The sequence below is a fragment of the Hemicordylus capensis genome, chromosome 17 (genome assembly GCF_027244095.1).
Source record: "Hemicordylus capensis ecotype Gifberg chromosome 17, rHemCap1.1.pri, whole genome shotgun sequence".
Lineage (NCBI taxonomy): Eukaryota > Metazoa > Chordata > Lepidosauria > Squamata > Cordylidae > Hemicordylus > Hemicordylus capensis.
This window is the reverse complement of record NC_069673.1, coordinates 1,899,712-1,917,437: the sequence shown is the minus strand read 5'-3', so window position 1 is coordinate 1,917,437 and position 17,726 is coordinate 1,899,712. Positions and strand designations below refer to the sequence as shown.

General features: G+C 52.0%; 2 protein-coding genes across 11 annotated transcripts in view; one reads left to right on the top strand and one right to left on the bottom strand.

The window, feature by feature from the left end:
- Window positions 1–1,540: 1,540 nt before the first annotated feature.
- On the top strand, window positions 1,541–15,560 carry BRD3OS (BRD3 opposite strand). Of its 3 annotated transcripts, none has more exons than XR_008312776.1 (3): window positions 1,541–1,695; window positions 2,896–4,105; window positions 13,989–15,560. XR_008312776.1 is itself a non-coding variant. In XM_053282194.1 (2 exons), exon 2 carries the CDS (start codon window positions 3,779–3,781, stop codon window positions 4,031–4,033), a length of 255 nt encoding a protein of 84 aa, XP_053138169.1. In that variant the 5' UTR covers window positions 1,541–1,695; window positions 2,896–3,778; the 3' UTR covers window positions 4,034–5,598. The 3 variants fall into 3 exon arrangements, 1 of the variants encoding a protein (XP_053138169.1); XR_008312775.1 differs by having other exon boundaries at window positions 2,896–4,129; XM_053282194.1 differs by lacking the exon at window positions 13,989–15,560 and having other exon boundaries at window positions 2,896–5,598.
- The window catches only part of BRD3 (bromodomain containing 3), a 58,077-nt gene continuing 46,587 nt past the window's right edge, over window positions 6,237–17,726 (bottom strand). For all 8 annotated transcript variants that reach the window (XM_053282183.1, XM_053282188.1, XM_053282184.1 and 5 more), the window contains 4 exons: window positions 16,476–16,717; window positions 11,519–11,811; window positions 10,002–10,127; window positions 6,237–8,773 (listed from right to left, as the gene is read on the bottom strand). In XM_053282183.1, the coding sequence (XP_053138158.1) occupies window positions 8,658–8,773; window positions 10,002–10,127; window positions 11,519–11,811; window positions 16,476–16,717 (777 nt within the window). In that variant the 3' untranslated portion in view covers window positions 6,237–8,657. The remainder of the gene's footprint in view (window positions 8,774–10,001; window positions 10,128–11,518; window positions 11,812–16,475; window positions 16,718–17,726) is intronic.

Genomic DNA, 17,726 nt, shown 5'->3' with positions numbered 1-17,726 from the left:
TCATATAAGAAAAGCCATCATATAAGAAAACAATCAAAAGTGATGAAAACCCAACCAAGCCACTGGAAAGCAAACTATTAATATCATTAACATTGTTCCATCCACTAGAACATTAAGCTAAAACCAGTGAGTAACTTCAACAGTAGTGTAAAATAACTTCCATGTTCACCATTTATATTTTCCCCAAGTTATTGTGGTCAAGATTTCGTCTTGTACTGTCCTCATGTGCAAACCACAAAGCCTACTAACACTTCCTACTAGGAGATCTGTACCTTTGCGCACCGCACATGCATTGGACGATGAGTGTTGGACGTATCGTGTGAATCGGGCTCATAACCATACATGTGCTCAATAATGCCCTATGTGCATAGCCTGGGCACAGATTGTATGTGCCTTGATGCAGTGGCACTCTTACCTCTGGACTTGGGGGCCGAAGCCCAGGGCCTCCAAACCTCCTCACCCCCCCTCCCAAATCATCTTTTGTCTGCACTGGGTGGTGGGGTCACCGTTGCCCCCGCACTGCACCGGGCGGCCGAGTGTGATTGTGAGCTGTGCCGGGTGCTTTAGAGACAGAGTGGGGAGCGGGGAAAGAAATCAGTGGGATGGCAACATGTTACACTGTGGGCTGAAATGTTTCTGCTAATGCATCTTTGCATCCATAGACCTGTTGTAGATTCTTACATTCTTGTGAGTTCAGTTGCTGTCTGTGCCCCCAAGAAGCCCCCTGTGATGTGTGAGAAATATACTGCATGTGTCAGGGTGTGTGTGTGGGGGGGGGATGATGCTTAACTTGCAGGGGAGGGGTGGGCCTCCAGCAAGGGGTGGGGCCGTGGGGGGTACCTCCAAAGGCCTTTAGGTCCAGGCTCCAAAATTACCTGGGTGCACACCTGAACACAACATAGCTTTGCTAGGCAGAGAGGGGCTGAAGTGTAGGCTCGGGCTGGCAGCAGCTTCCCCGCCGGGCTGCAGGCGCCTATGCCTGTGTGAGAGCTCCTGAGGGCGGATCTGGCGGGGAAGGGCAAAAGCACGCACACACACACACACACACACACACACCGCTCCCCAAGTTAGTTCACAAACCCAGGGAGAATTTGAACTCGGGACTCCCCGCCCACAACGGGAGCTTCAGCCTCGCCCCATCTGTGCTGTGCCCTTCCCAGGCAAGGGCAGCTCCAGGATGCGGACAAGCGGACTCCTCCAAAGCAGCTCGCTCTCCCCCGTCCACCAGGCCCCCCATCCCTGATTCCGAATTAAAGCCAAGGCGTGGGGTGCAGCAGCTCGGCCGGCCGGCGCCTGCTGCGTGCTGATCCTGCTGGCGCCCGCCGTGGTGGGCCCCGCTTGGCTTCTCCTCCCCCGGGCCGTTGCGCCCGCCGTGGGAGGCGCTGCGCCAAGACGCGGCGCGAGCCTGCCCTGGGCACCCAGAGGGCGCCGCTGCGCGCGGGGCGAGGAGGACTGGCCGGCGGGCGGAGGTCTGCCTCTGCTCGGAAGCCTCGGATCCAGGGCAGCGCGGCGTCGGCGGGCGGAGCACCTCGGAACTCCGCCCGCCGGCCCGTGGACGCGCTTGGCGCTCGCCTCCGCAGGCTGGCCGGTCTCTTGGAGACCGACGCGGCGCCGGAGGAGGAGCCGGGCCCAGCCGAGGCGCAGCGCCCGTGCGCCCTGGGCGCGCCAGCCGGGCACCACCAGGACGCGGCGCTGGTGAGTGCGTGGCGGCAGGGCAGGCAGGGATACAGGCAGGCAGGCAGGCTGCCGCGGGGTGGTCCCCAGGTGGGGAGAGGCCGGGGCCCTGGGCTTACCGCTGCCGCCGGCGACATCTCACTCCTCCAGAGGCGGCCGGAGACCCTCTGCACGTGCTCAGAGGCACCCCTGCCGCCCACGACCCCTTGGCACAAAGTAGGGGTTTCCTTGTGCTGCAGCAGGAAGGGAGCTGCTTTCCAGTGACTGCGATCTCGGCCCATCTAGCTCAGGACTGCCTACCCTGACTGGCAGCGGCTTCCCCAAGACTGCAGGCAGGAGTCTCTCTCCCAGCCCTGCCTTGGAGAGGTCGGCGTCCAGGGAGAGAACCTCCTGCGCGTGGATGCTCTACCACGGGGCTATGGCCTCATCCCCTAGAAAATGCGATAGAGACCTAGCTGCCTTCTCCTGGGTCAGCTGCCATATACCATTGGTCCATCTAGCTCCGAACTACCTACACTGACTGGCAGCGGCTTCTGCAAGGACACAGGCAGGAATCTCTCTCGGCCCTATCTGGAGATGCTGCCAGGGAAGTAGAAACAATACATGTTCTGTTCTATTGCCTCTTTTATTACAACTCCCGTACAAGGTCGATCTCCCCTTTACTGTCGAGATAGCTGGATCGACTGGACATATATTGCTTTCAGAGACAAATTCCTCAGTAACCTGTACGGTAGCTATATTTTGTGCAGCTGCAGTGAAAATATGCCAACAAATGACTTAGCCACGATCCAGCTGATTGTAACATTCTTATTTTGTTATTCTTCTTAATTTACTTGATCTTCTTAATTTACTTGATCTTACTTGATCTTTGCTCAAAATACAGATTGATTGCGAGCTGATGTTGAGTAGTCGCCACAATATGGTGAAAATATGTAGCGATTGCCTTGCAGTGGGTGTTGCCAATCTTGAGAGTCCCCAGATGTTGTTAGACTACAACTCCCATCACCCGCAGTCTACTGTGGCTGGGGATGATGGGGCTTGTCGTAGGGAGACATCTGGCGACCCAACTTTGAGAACCCCTTTGCTGGGAGATTCCTGCCCGAAACCTTGGAGAGCTGCTGCCAGACAGTGTAGACAGTACCGAGCTAGATGGATCAATAGTCTGACTCGGTAGAAGGCAGCTTTCTGTGCTCCTAATTATTGTTTATTCTGGTTCTCCAGGACCAACCTGAATCCGCCTTTTCCCAACTCTGGTAGCAGGACAATCTGTCTCCCGTTTCCCCTCCGATTCTTGCTTGTGAAGAGATGATCTAGATCGCGTTGCAGTCCAGCCAACAAAGGGGTGCAGCTTGTCCTGGGCACAGCAGAAACACCCGACCTCTTCGGCACGTTCTCTCCATGGCAGCAGATACATTTGGTGGCCATTTCAGCAGCACCCGACTGTAGGTGGCTCCCATTTTCCGAGCAAGAAGCTGGGCCAGGTTGCAGGATACATTGCTAGCCGGATGCTTCCCCTCTGGCCGGAAAAAGCTGGCAAGCAAAGTGGACGGTGTCTAGTTTTCTCTTTCCAGTTTCACGTTTTCCAGTCCCAGAAGACCAGGAAATTGGGTGGGATTACAAGGAGGGAAGCCACATTGTAGGCCTGAAGCTGACGAGCAAGCTCCAAAAGGAAGGCCGGGTGCAGGGGTCTGGGACCCCCGGAAAGAGAAGGCCGAGAAGCCAAAGGACAGATGAGGAAGTGCTGTCTTTTGTGTCAAGAGAAGCCTTCAGTTTCCCTTTGGAACAGGAAACAGGAAACTGGTCGTGTGGACCTTGTGAATTTGGGAGGATCAGGTGGGACCCTCCCAGTCCTCGGGGCCAGGAAGCCAGGAGAATATCGGTCTCCTCGGTTTTGCTGCTCAGGCCAAGCCTTTGAGAAGGATTATTCCCTGCCACAAGCACAACCCTCAGCGGGCAGCTCTGGCTGGCAGGGAGTCATGGCGTTCTTGCCACACCGCCGTGTCTGAAGGGGTCTCCCTCCTGCCTCAGAACCAGGCTCTTCTCCAGGCCCCTGGCGCCTGCTAGCCAGCGGCAAGCTAGCCCTCACCCCGGGAAGCCTGCAGAGATGAGCGGCCGGCCCCCCCTGGCAGAAAAGGCGCTCTCGGAGCGATACGCCCGCCTCCGGTACAGAGACGCTTCGCTGCTGATCTGGCAGCAGCAGCAGCAGAAACTGGAGACGTTGGGCCCAGGGTCGTACCTCAGCAGGAGCCACAGCATGTGGTACACACAGTACGGCAACCAGGCCATCCTGGTGCGGGAGAAAAACAAGCTGGACATCTCCAGGGATACGGGGCAGTCCAAATTTTGCACCGTGATGTAGCCTCGGTGCCAAGGGAGAGGCAGCCGGCACGGGACGGCCACCCCCACCGCTTTCCAAAATGTCCTGCCGACGGTTTGGTTGTGTTTACTTTTTCTGGTACTTTAGAGGCCTGGTTTCCAGCGTTGCTGGTGGGGAGGGGGCCTCAGGCCTGGGTCCCCAGATGCAGTTGGAGTCCAGTGACATACAGTAGGAGGGCCCGAACCAGGTTTTCCGGAAGGGCAACCATTATGGGAAGGGGTTCTGTTTTGGTGTTTAAAGACCCCTCTTGACCAGGCCGGAGTGCAGCTAAGCCAGCAACGACCAAGCCTGGTCACTGGCCAGCCTGCACCCCAAGCTCTCCGTTGGCTTAAACCCCACTGAAGCCCTTGGAAAACAGTCCGAACCCAATTGCTGAACGGGGAATGCGAAAAGCAAGGCTGAGCAACTGGGGGATGCCCACTGTCGTGGGACTACAACTCCCATCACCCCCTTGCTGTGGCGGGGGTGTGTGATGGGAGTTGTAGTGCAAGGGCAGCTGGGGAGCCCAGAATTGTGCCGCCTTGCGTGAAACTCAAAAAACGGCACTCCTCAGGGGTGAGACCTGCCCTCTCTGTGTTGGGCGCATGTCTGCAGCGAACGCAGCAGGCATAACTCCCCAAGGTGGCTTATTTCACGCCTGCATTATTTCTGCACTGTGTGCTGTGTATGTATGTATGTATGTATTTTTACATGGTCTCCGGGGTGTGTGTATGTGTGTTTTATTTATTGCTTTAAGGCAGGGGTGGGGAACCTTGGCCCTCCAGCTGTTTTTGAACTACAACTCCCACCATCCCCAGCCACTGGGGATGATGGGAGTTGTAGTTCCAACAACAGCTGGAGGGTCAGGGTGCCCCACCCCTGCTTTAAGCTTATTTCCTACTGCAGGCTGCTTGGATTGAAGGCTAGTGGCTTTGGAAACTATAGGTACCGCCTGGGCTCGTGTCAGGCGATCGGCCACTGAACCAGTGTTCCCTCTAACGGGGATTCCCAGATCATGTTGACTGCAACTCCCAGAATCCCCAGCTGCAATAGCCTGGGGATTATGGGAGTTGTAGTCAGCATCTGGAAATCCCCGTTAGAGGGAACACTGTATTGAATAGTGGTCTCTGACTTTGACTCTCCTGCAGCCGTTGGCCTACTACAACTCCCATCATCCCTGGCTACCGGCCATTGTGAGTGGGGAGGATGATGGGAGATGTTAACCCTCAACAGCCAGAGAGCTGCAGTGGGGGATCCGTGGCCTGATTGCTGGCTGCGAAAGAGCACCTTTCGAAAGCAACTTCCTAGGACAGGGGTGGGCCAAGTTGGACTACAACTCCCAGCATCCCCTGCCACAAGGTAGTGGGGGAGATGGGAGTTGGAGTTGAACCACAGCTGGAGGGCCAACCAGGTCCACCCCTGGCCTAGCAATACAAGCTCACCCCGGGGGTTAGCCAATGTGTGCGGGAGGGCTAGGATTTCCATGCAGCTAACCTGAAGGCCATGTGACTTGTGTCTGGGGCCGCATAAAAATGTGTTAGATAAATAAATAATCCTCTTGACTTTGACGCAACTACTCAAGGTCCTAGTGATGCAAGGGAGAGGAGAGCTGGTCTGGTGGTAGCAAGCAGGACTTGTTCCCATAGCTAAGCAGGGTCCACCCTGGTTCCATTTGAATGGGAGACTACATATGAGCACTGGAAGCAATTCCCATTAGGAGATGGATCTGCTCTGGGAAGAGCATCCAGGTTCCAAGTTCCCTCCCTGGCAGCATCTCCAAGAGAGGGCTGAGAGAGACTCCTGCCTGCAACCTTGGAGAAGCCGCAGCCAGTCTGGGTAGATAATACTGAGCGAGATGGAACAAGGGTGTGACTCAGTATGTGGCAGCTTCCTATGTTCCTATGATTTGTAGATCACTCTGCTAGCCACAATGCTACACTAATTCTCTAAAGGGCAGGGGGCTTACACAGGTGGTGGAGACTGAAAGGGGGCCACCTCCTTTGGTTTAAGCCAGGGTTGCACAACTTTGCTCCCACCCCCAGCTTTTGATGGACTACAACTCCCATAGTCCCTGAATATTGGCCACTGTAGCTGGGGATTGTGGGAACTGCAGTCAACAACAGCTGGAGGTACAATGTTTTGCAGCCCCGGTTTAAGTCATGCATACAGTTTTTAGTGAAGTGGGTTTAAAAAAAAAGATCCTGAGTCTTTGTTCCTTTTATTTTATTTTTTTTCCAAACTGTTCTACTTTAAAACAATTAAGATACAGAGAAAGAGAAAAAGACCGACCTGGAAGGGGACTAGGAATATACAAAGAAAAAATCATGCTTTATCTGGAAGTTACCGATACCTGTAAGTCTCCAAAGTTCTGTACAAAAAGAAACCAAACAAAACCCAGAACATCCCCCCCCCCCCAAAGAACGGAATACACATACAAGGATTAAGCACCGGCACAGGAAACTATCAAAGATCCGTAGCACCCGTTGGTTAAAAAGTCAGAGGCATTTAAATAAAAAGGGCTCCCAATTCATCAGAGCTTGGTTTAAAAAAACCCAAAAAAAGTTTGCACCCCCCCCCCGCCCCGCCAAATGCTGCTCTTCAAAATGCAGGATAGATTTTTTTTTAAGTGACCAATGGTGTTAATAAATAAAGCATTTCTATATACATGAGAACATGGGATAGTCCATTACGGAGCGTGTCTTTTGCAGAACTGCAGGTCTCCAGGAACAGGCTGGAAAGGAAAAAAAAAATAGCTTCTAGAAAATGGATGAACCTTACAAAAAGGTCTCCCCGCCCCATATTCTATCCCCACCACCGCCACCACCACACCATACCTTGAGGTAAAACTTTTGATTATTTGGAAACCTGCACTTCCACAACTGACAAGTATCCTAAGAGCTTTCTGGCTGTTACAAAAAGATAAAAGGGAAGAGAGTCTGTTGCTTGCCTGCTTTGCTTGGCCCTCGGGGGTTCGGGTGCACCCAAACTTTGCCTTGAAACGGGGTTCCTGAAGCTTGGGGCGGCTGGACTACAATTCCCATCACCCCCCGCCACACGGTGGCAGGGGGTGATAGGAGTTGCCATCCAGCCATCTTTGGGGACACCCACCCCCGTCTTACCACCCAGACCCAGGACACACCACGTGTCACAATATCACAACTGCACTGCCTGGCGTGAAATCTCTGCGACATCGTTGGTAGGTTTTGCGAGGCAACTATACAACCCCGGCGAAGACCTGCGGGCAGGGTGTCCTTCCGGGGAGCTTGCCCACCATTACTGGTCAGTGAGGAACACCAGGGTTCCCAGGACCACCGCTTCAGTCCGTAAACCAGCCGGGCTTCCCCGTGTGGGAGAGGCGCGTCTCCCTTCACCACGTCCTCCGGCATGCCTCTCCCAAGGAGCCGGAGACCTCTCAGAATCTCACTCGACACATGGAGGCGTCAACCGACTGGCAGTGGGCCAGTGGGGTGGGCGACGTTTCTCCCCTCCCCAGGGTAGATTCCGGCCACAGCCCAAGAGGCCCACAGGGCTATGGGGCACACCACAAGGGCCATCCTGGGAGGGTTCTCCCCTTTCTCTGGTCTAAGAAACGGGCGGGGGGGGAGTATGCGCCATGCACACACAGTGGGCAGATGCCACGCAGTGACTCCACTCCGGGTGCCAGCCAACCTCTGAAGAACTTCTCAGAACAGGATTCTGAACCTCTATAATGCATTTTTCTTTAAAAAGGATAAAAAGAAAGATCTAAAAAGATACATTTTTAAACAATCCACAGTACATGAGCTTTCTTTTTTCTTCCCTCATATATATATATATAAATATATATAAAAGGATGATGACAATGATCTTCATCACAATGTATACATGGGGGCCCTGATCCACCTGAAATTTTCTCCCTCGAGCGCTTTTCACAGCTGCCCTTAGCTTCTTCAGGGGAGCTTCCTGGTGGATCGGGCCCACAGGAGCCTAGGAATACTAGAGCTAAGAACCAATACATCAACTACTTCAAAAGCTAACATCTTTCAGGTACAGTACCATTTTACAAAGAGCTTGTCCACCCGCCCCCCGCCCCCATTTAAAAGGTTCCCTCCCCACCCTCTCTGCCTTGCGCCTTCTTGGAGATGAGAGCCAATCTTGGTCTGTATGAAAAAGGAAGAAATTCCAGGAAAAAGGAAAAGGGTTACACTTTGCAAGTGTCCTCAAGGGATCTCTCATTCAGAGTCTCAGTGGTAAGGAAACCACCTCCCATTGTTTGTTTGTTTGTTTGAAAAGTTTAGAGACTTTAAGCGAAGCGAATTATTTGTCGTAAAGTCTAGTCGGACACACACACACGCGCGCACACACACACACAAAACGATCTTTGACCTAAGAAAAGCAGCGGGGAGGAAAATTAATTTTGGAAGGTGTCTTTTTTTTCTTCTTTTTTTTAATAACACTGGGGTTGTTTGTTTTTTTTAAAAAAAAAAATGTTTTAAAAAGAGCAAAAAAAGTGTAGAACTGGTCACGAGGGAACGAAGCAGACTGTGGAAATAACCCAACGACAGACGGGGGGGGGACACAGCAAAGCGTCAGGGTGAGTGCAGGCAAGAGGTCCGTTGGCCGGCCAGGCCCGAGAAGTGTCCGCGGTTTATTCCGAATCGCTACTGTCCGAACTGGACCCGCTGGAGCTGCTGGTTCCCGATTCCGAGGAGCTGCTGCTGCTGAGACGGGACGGGCCGCCAGAGGGGGTGGAGCCAGATTTTTCTAGATGGGGGGGAAAAAAATTTGAATTTTCACCATTTCAGTGGAAGCCAGCCGTACCGAGTTCTGCTTAGTCCTTGCTGCATTCATGCCCACTTTTTCACCAAGCCCCAGTCGTCATCCCCAGCAAAGGGTGCAGGGGGGCAACCTTGGCTCTCTGGCTGTTGAACGACAACTCCCATCACCCCCCCGCCATGATAAGCTGCAGCAGGGGATGATGGGAGTTGTAGTTTAACAACAGCCAGAAAGCCACTGCTGCCACCCCTGGCCTACATCCCAGTTCTGGCCAGAGGGGCAAAGGGGCAGGCTCACCCCTCCCCTGCCCACCCAGGGCAAGAGAGCTGCCTGTGCTCCCAATCAGCGACTGGGTGTTTGCAAAGATCAAGGAAGGAAGTGGGGAGAGTGATGGAGCGGGAACTTGGAGATGGGTAGGACGGGGGCACCTAACCCACCTTCTGCCCCCAGCATTTTAGAGGTAGGCGAGAAAGCTCCCGGAAGAAAACTCTGAATGGGCAAATTTTCCAGAAAAATCTCCCATTAACTTTTCGGGGTGGGGTGGGGGAGATTCCAACCCAATATTCCCTTTCGTTGCATAAAATTCACAGGAATTCTTTTCTCCAAAAAAAAAAAAAAAAGGACTATGCAAATTTCCCCTGGCGCTTTAAATCAGACCGTGGCTTGATCTGGCCTGTCCTCTGATTGGAAAAACACCTTCACCATATGAATTTCCCTCCCTGTTATCGCAAAGGTTCTTCAAGCAGCCCAGCAGAAATGGTAGAAACAGAAAAGCTTTTGTGGAGGAGAAGAAGAAGAAGAAGTGGGGAGATTTCTCCGTGAAAGGTTTCCCACCCCACATCTCTGCATTCTATGCGAGAGAGGAAAGAGACTGGGAAAACAAGAAGGGGGGAGAAAAGCCTGTTTCTTTCCCTGCTCCCCGAAGAAACGGGGGGATAGCAGGGGCAGCTTTGCCCCTTTCTGCTAGTCCTCATCGTTCATTTGGTTCCTGGAAAGACAAGTGGCCACACTGAAGATGTGAACGTCTGGGGAAAACCAAGAGTAGGTTTCCCCCTTTTCTCCTCCCCCCCCCAAACCCCCCTGCCTTTTCTCCCAGGGAAAAAAGTGGGGAAACTGGGTTCCTCCCGGGGTTTTACACAGGCCTAATCTCTAGACCACACACACACACACACACAAACACACAGACCACCAGCACAGTGGAGGTGGTCCTGGTTACCTTTTTTTGCAGGCTTCTTGTTATTCAGCTGCCCGCTCACGTCCTGCAGCCGTTTCTCCAGCTCCTTCTTCTTTTCCTGAGCGAGCTCCTCCTTGGATTTCGCGGCTTGCTTTTTCCCACTCGCAGCTGGGAAGGAGGGAGGAAGGCACAGTTGCTGAGAGTGCTCAGGGCATGGGGAGAGAAGAGCCCAAAGAAGCCCAGGATTGCAGCAACACAGAACTTTAGGGCTGCAAAGGACTTGGGAGGCCACCCACTCCAACCCCCGGCTCAGGGCAGGAAGTTGCTACAGCTTCCGAAAACCTCCCAAGAAACAGAGCCTTCATGAGGCAGACTGTTCCACGGTCCAGTCGTTCTTATGGTCAGGAAATCCTTCCTGATGCCTGGCCTGGATCTGCTTCCTGCCTCGAAAAGCAAAAGAACAAGCATTCCACTCCTCCTCCTGTGTAACAGCCCTTCAGGTATTTGAAAAAAGCTATCACACTCTCCCCTATTCTTCCTTTCTCCAGACAAAGCATCCCCAGCTCCTTCAACTGGTTTCTAGACCCTTTCACCATGTCCTTCCCGGGTCTGTTCTGAATCACCTTAATATTCAGATTATAAATCGCAAAGATACAAAGATTAATGTAGTTGCAAGTTCGGAAATGCAGATGCGTTCCATGATACCCAACCGCCCCATAGCCACACCCCATAGCCACGCCCACTCCAATGGCCACACCCCCATGCACACACCCCTCTTAGACAGATGCTATAATTTGGGAGTTCGGTGACAGAAAGTCAAGGACGGTTTCCTGATCCTACAGTTCCACCTGGAAACTCCCAGACAGCATCAGTTGCTGTTCTTAAAGGCCCCCCGACCCCGCCGCCAAGAAACCTCAAAGCATCTTTCATGACTAACGGACTCCTCCTCCAATAGAAGGCCATATCTTTCAATAAGTATTTACTGAAATTTATCTGCAGACAGAATACCCTACCCTGGAAGAAAAATGTAACCTGAACACTTTCCTCAAAAGATAGGGCTTACCTGTTATGGTGGCCAATCAGAAATGATTACCTGACCGGATAAATTTTGAAAAGTGAAAAAGAGTTTTTTAAAAATCCCTTAGATGTTGTTTTTGAGTAAGATTTTAACATGGGGCATAGGAACATGGGAAGCTGCCACATACTAAGCCAGACCCTTGGTCCATCTAGCTCCGTACCGTCCACACAGACCGGCAGTGGCTTCTCCAAGGTTGCAGGCAGGAGTCTCTCTCTCAGCCCTAACTGGAAATGCGGCCAGGGATTTAACTCTGGACCTTCTGCACACAGAGCAGATGTTCTACCACTGAGTGAAAGCCCCATCCCCTAAGGGGAATGTTGCACAGTCCTCACACGTGTAATCTCCCATCCAAATGCCAACCAGGGCAGACCCTGCTTAGCAAAGGGGGGCAAGCCATGCTTGCTGCCACATGGCCAGCTCTCCTCCTGCGGGGAGGCAGGACCCTTGCTCTGGCAACAGGTTTCACAAGACGGCCACTTACAAAACGGCTTCCGTTGCTTTTTCTGTAAACAAGACTTGACGTATCTCTCCAGTTCTCGTAACGTGGTGGGCTTCAAGGTTTCAAAATCTATTTCGATCTCGTCGGGGTTGGAGTCCCTGAGGGAGGGCTCCCGGGACTGGATTATATGTACCACCCGGCCCAGCTTCTCCCCCGGCAAACGGTTGATGTCCAAGCTGAGCTGACGCTTCTCGTCGTAGGTCATGGGCAGACCCTCCTCCTCCTCGTCCGAATCGTAGGGTGCCGAGGCCGGCTTCCCTCCTTTCTTTGGCTGCCTGGAAGGGGCAAATCAGGAAGAAGGGGCTGCTCAGTCAGGTACAACCCAAGGGGTCCCAGGTGGAAGTCGGAACTAGTTTGGGTGGCTTTAAGGAGGGTTTGGAGAACTTCATGGAGGAGAGGTCTATCAACGGCTGCTAGTCGGAGGGCTACGGGCCACCTCCAGCCTCAGAGGCAGGATGCCTCTGAATCCCAGTTGCAGGGGAGCAACAGCAGGAGAGGGGGCAGGCCCCACCCTGCTTGTGGGCTTCTCAGAGGCAACTGGTGGGTCACTGTGTGAAAGAGGAGGCTGGACTAGATGGGCCTTCTTGGGCCTGATCCAGCAGGGCTGTTCTTAGGTTCTTATGAACGTTTGCAATGGAAAGGGCACATTTGTTAAAATGTTGAAGTCATCATTTTTAAGTTTTTTAAAATGTTTTTGTTTTAATCTGTGTTGTTTTATTGTAAACTGTGCAGAGACGTGACTTTTGGGTGGCATATAAATATGCCAGAGTGAGACAGAGAGAGTGCAAAAGAAAGGAGAGAGGGGAATAGAAAGAAAAAGAAAGAGTGAACGAAAGGAAAAGGAAAAAGAGAGAGAGTGCGCATGAAAGGGAGAGAGAGAGAGAGAGCGAAAGAAAGGAGATAGCAAAAGAGAGAGAGAGAAAGCAAAGAAAGCAAGAAAGCAAGCACTCAAGCAAGCAAGCAAGCAAGAAAGAGTGTGAAAGAAAGGGGAGAGAATAAGAAAGGAGAGAGAAAGTAAAGTGTCGCTGCCCTAAACCACCGGGATTTTCAGCACTGGGCCCTCGCGCAAAGATTCCCCACAGCACATGAGATACGCCGCGGTTGTGCTCCTTGCATGCAACTAAACAATATTTGTGCTAGCTCAGAGGCTCTGCAACTTGGGTTCCCAGATGACGTGTTGAGATGACGTGTTGGACTACATCTCCCATCATCCCTGTGGCAGGGGATGATGCAAGTTGTAATTCAACACTATCATCTGCGGATCCAAGTTTGAGGGCCCCTGAGCTAGGGCAACACCCAGGCTTTTAATTAGATACTGTTTTAATGGTTTAAACATTGTTTGGATTTTAAATTATTGTAATGTTTTTAACCTTTTTCATTTTGTTGTGATTTGTATTATTCCATTGTAAACCTCCCAGAGATGCAAGTTTTGGGCAGTGTACAAATATGTTATATAAATAACAAATATGTTTGGGCGGTATACAAATATGTTAAATAAACACACAGAGAGAGCTTTGCACAAGCACAGCATGAGTCAGGATGCTGGCCGCTGCTTAAAAATGTGTTTGCCGACCATGACCCTGGGGAAGCAAGCCAACGTGTCAGCTGACGCAAAGCAACGAGTCTTTTGAATCTATGTCCTGAAAGCATGTATATCTGGCCCCCCTGGTAAAAACCCGCATGGTGGCTCACACTAGAAGTTAGACACACTACACAGTCGACACAGTAAGAAGCGTCCAAAGAGCAGAGATCAATCCAATGCCCAGTTTATCCGAAGACAGACCTCTGAATGCCAGGATGTATAGAAACATGTTTTCAACTGGTGCCTCAAGGCCGTCTGGACAAGCACCGGTCAAATAGGCATGGAGAGAAGGCTCCATCAAGGTGCCACCCACACTGAAAAGAGCCGGGCCCTTGTGGCTCCCCATCACCGCCCCTGAAACACCCATGCGATCTGGGCAACAAGAAGCACCTTTCAAAGTGGCCTCCCTCTTAAGAACACAGGGAGCTGCCGTATACTGAGTCAGACCATTGGTCCGTCTAGCTCAGTATTGTCTTCACAGCCTGGCAGCAGGTTCTCCAAGGTTGCAGGCTGGAATCTCTCTCCGCCCTATCTTGGAGATGCTGCCAGGGAGGGAACTGGGAACCTTCTGCTCTTCCCAGAGCGGCTCCATCCCTTAAGGGGAAGATCTTCCAGTGCTCACATGTAGTCTCCCATTCAAATGCAACCAGGGTGGACCCTGCTTAGCTAAGGGGACAAGTCATGCTGGCTACCACCAGACCAGCTCTCCTCTCTCTGTCGCCTATTAAGATTATCTGGAGAGGTCTGGTTACGGCTGCCGCCAACTCATTTGGTGGCGACTGGGGACTGGGTCTTCTCTGTGGCTGCCCCGGGGCTTTGGAACACGCTCCCTGCCGAAATAAGAGCATCTCCTTCTCTGTTTGCTTTCAGGAGGACCCTGAAGATGTACCTGTTTCCCCAGGCCTTCAACTGAGAACACAATGTTTGAATTTTGATGTGTTTTTATTATGATTTTCTCTTCATGAATTTTAAATGTCTTATAGCTTATATTAGGTTTTAATTCTGTACACCGCCTAGAGATTTCGATATTGGGCAGTCTATAAATTCGACAGACAGACAGAGAGATAAGGAAAGCAAGCTTCTGGCCCCCAGATCTGCAGAACAGGCAACTTCCAGGCTTGGAAACCAACACTATGGCGAACGTCCTCTGCTCAGCAGGGCATGAATGTACAGAGAGCTGCGTAACAGCTGTGTGCAGCGAGCTGGAGCATCTTTGGGCTCCCGGTCCAAAGACGCAGAGTGCAGCACTGGAAATCCGCAGAATTCAGCTTCCTGGGATGTCGTAGTTTGTCACAGCCCTCATCTGCTTTCCACTGAGTCAGACAACTAGTCCGGCGTGGCATCGTGGTTCAAATGCTGGGCTGTAAGTGGAGTGTGTGTGTGTGTGTGTGTGTGCTTGAAAAAGCAAAGCCTTCAATTACTACTCTAAGTGCTGCTGCTTTACTATTTGATCGCTGTTCTGAAGTTGTAAGAGAATGCCGCCTTCTTCATCAACCCCACCGCTTATTAAGATTTATTTTATTTTATTTTTATTTATTTTACATTTTCTATCCCGCTCTTCCTCCAAGAAGCCCAGAGCGGTGTACTACATACTTGTGTTTCTCTTTCACAACAACCCTGTGAGGTAGGTGAGGCTGAGAGAGAAGCGACTGGCCCAGAGTCACCCAGCAAGTCTCATGGCTGAAGGGGGATTTGAACTCGGGTCCTAGTCCAGCACTCTAACCACTACACCACGCTGGCTCAGACCATCTGAGGAGGTTTGGTTGTGGCTGCCACCGGCTCAGTTGGTGGCGACTCGAAACCGGGCCTTTTCTAGAGTTGTACCAGGACTCCGGAACACCCTTCCTAACAAAATTAGTTTTTCCCCTGCTCTGAATGTTTTTAAGAAGGACCTGGAAATATATCTCTTTAAGTCAGGCTTTTAGTTTATGGTTTTAAAGCTTCGGGTTTTAATTTTTTCCATTTGTATTTTTAAATGGTTTTGGTTGCGTCAATGTTTTGGTGGTGTTTAGATTGTGAACTGCCCAGGGACTTTTTTTTGTTTGGCGCGGTATATAGGGTTGCCAGATTCTGACTTTCCAAATCTGGGAGCCTAATTTGCATAGTATGTAAGTAAATGGGCTTGAAAACAATTTCTGAGCAGAAGGGGGGCGGCACGTTTTGCTCCAGAACTTCGCTTCTGCAAGGACTGGAGCTTAGCTTTTTGTTGTTGTTGTTAAATGAAAGCTGGAATCTGGGCAAATCCGGGTGGACTCAGCAATCTGGGTGAAAGGCTTAAAATCCGGGTGAAACTCGGAATTCCGGAGGGGGGGGGGCCTGGCAACTCTTGGGGTTATAGAAATGTGAGAAATAAAAAATAAATAAAACAATATGCACATGCTGCATGGCCTAGGTGTTGAGTGTTGGGCGTAATAAAAGCCACATGCAAAGCCTTGAGCTTAATCAGGCTGTCCTGTGATTTCTTCCTTCTGCAAAGATCTCGTAGCAGGGACACCTCGGCCCAGCTGAACACCCTCTAGCTCAGAATTCGCTGCTCTGACTGGCAGCGGCTTCTCCAAGGTTGCAGGCAGGAGTCTTTCCCCAGCCATACCTGGAGATGCTGCCAGGGAGGGAACCCGGGACCTTCTGCATGCAGAGCAGACACTCTACCCCTGAGCTACAGGCCCTCCCAAGAAATAGTGAACAGGAAGCCCTTGACTCATTGAGTTATGACTACGACGACGGACATTTATATACAGCTCTTCAACCAAAGTTCTCAAAGTGGTTTCCATAGAAAAATAAATAATACCTACATAAGATGGTCCCCTGGCCCCAAAGGGAATTCAAAAATAAACATAAGGCAGACACCAACTACAGCCACTGGAGGGATGCTGTGCTGGGGATGGATAGGGCCAGTTGCTCTCCTCCTGCTAAATGTAAGACAATCGCCACTTTAAAAGGCGTCTCTTTGCTGAGTTAGCAAGGGTCTAATCTAGCTACTCTTTCTGCTCTGATCGGCAGCGGATCTCCCAGGTTCCAGGCAGGAGCCTTTCCCAACCGAGGTGGAGACGCCGCCAGGGCCTTCTGCATGCCAAGCAGATGCTCCCCCACTGAGCTATGGCCGGATTCCCAAACAGAAACACAGGAAGCTGCCTTCTACTGAGTCAGACCACTGGCCCATCTAGCTCAGGATTGCCTACCCAGGCTGGCAGCGGCTTCTCCCAGGCTGCAGGCTGGAGTCTCTCTCCCAGCCCTATTTCGGAGATGCTACCAGGGAGGGAACTGGGAACCTTCTGCATGCAATGCCGGGGGTCTTCCCGTGAGCGACAGCCCCCTCCTCTGGCTGCAGCCCACCCAGCTTCGATCTCAAGCAGGTACCTGTTGGCAGTGGTCGTACTGTTCGCCTTCTTGGCTGGTGCTTTCTTCTGCTGGGCCTGCTTCACCGGCTGGGCCACTTTGGCCTTCTTCTCTTCCTCGGCCTTCGCCTTGTTCCTCTCTTTCTCCTTCTCTTTCTCCTTGTCTTTCTTCTTCTTCTCCTTCTCCTTCTTCTCCTTCTTCTTCTTTGGCTTGTTCACCGGAGCCTGAGACAGGGCGGCCAGTTGCTCGTGGACGGCCTTCAGCTGGTGGAGGAGACGGAGGGTCAAAGCGGAGAAGTTCAAGGCCCCCCACCCCAAAGGCGGCCCCCCTGCGGGGTCTGTGCACACATGCATTTGTCTCTCGCCCCTCCACGGCTGAAGGCTCTAAGTCCAACACTTCATGCAGAGCTTCTCTGAAGTGGGTCCCCAGGTGCTGGACTACCACTCCCATCATCCTCAGCCGCAGTGGCCAAAGGTGATGGGAGTTGTAGTCCCAACAAAACCTGGGGACCCAAGTCTGAGAACCCCTGACTGCATGTGAACAGACCTCATTGGCAAAGCCTGTGCTTGAACCGGCCTGGGGCGATATGAATCTTCCATCCGTATTGACTCATCTCGGATGCATGGAGTGGAGAGGGTGGACAGAGAGATTTTTTCCCCTCCCTCTCTCACATCACTAGAACCAGGGGTCAACCCATAAAGCTGACGGTCAGGAAGTTTAGGACCCACAAAAGGAAACACTTTTTCACCCAGCACACAATTGATCTGCGGAATTCTCTGCCACAGGATGTGGTCATGGCCACCAGCTTGGACGGCTTTGAAAGGGGCGTGGACACATTCATGGAGGACAGGTCTATCCATGGCTACTAACCTGGTGGCTGTGGGCCACCTCCGGCCTCAGAGGCACGATGCCTCTGAATACCAGCTGCAGGCGAGCCACAGCGGGAGAGAAGGCATGCCCTCACCTCTTGCCTGTGGGCTTCTCAGTAGGAAACGGACTCTGTGAGAAACAGGGTGCCGGACCAGATAAGGCCGCGGGCCTGATCCAGCAAGGCTCTCCTTATGCTCTTATGGGATGACTCACCCACATATGCAGTCTTCACTTGAGGGCTGCAGTCATCTAGTGATGGTGTGGGCGGGTGTATATATAAACGATCTCACAGATGCTGTCTACACGAAATGTAGACATGTAAAACGTAAATCTATCTCACAGACGTCTACCCATCCGTCTTGACTCCTCTCTGGGGCTCCCGTGTCGGCACGGTGGTGCTAT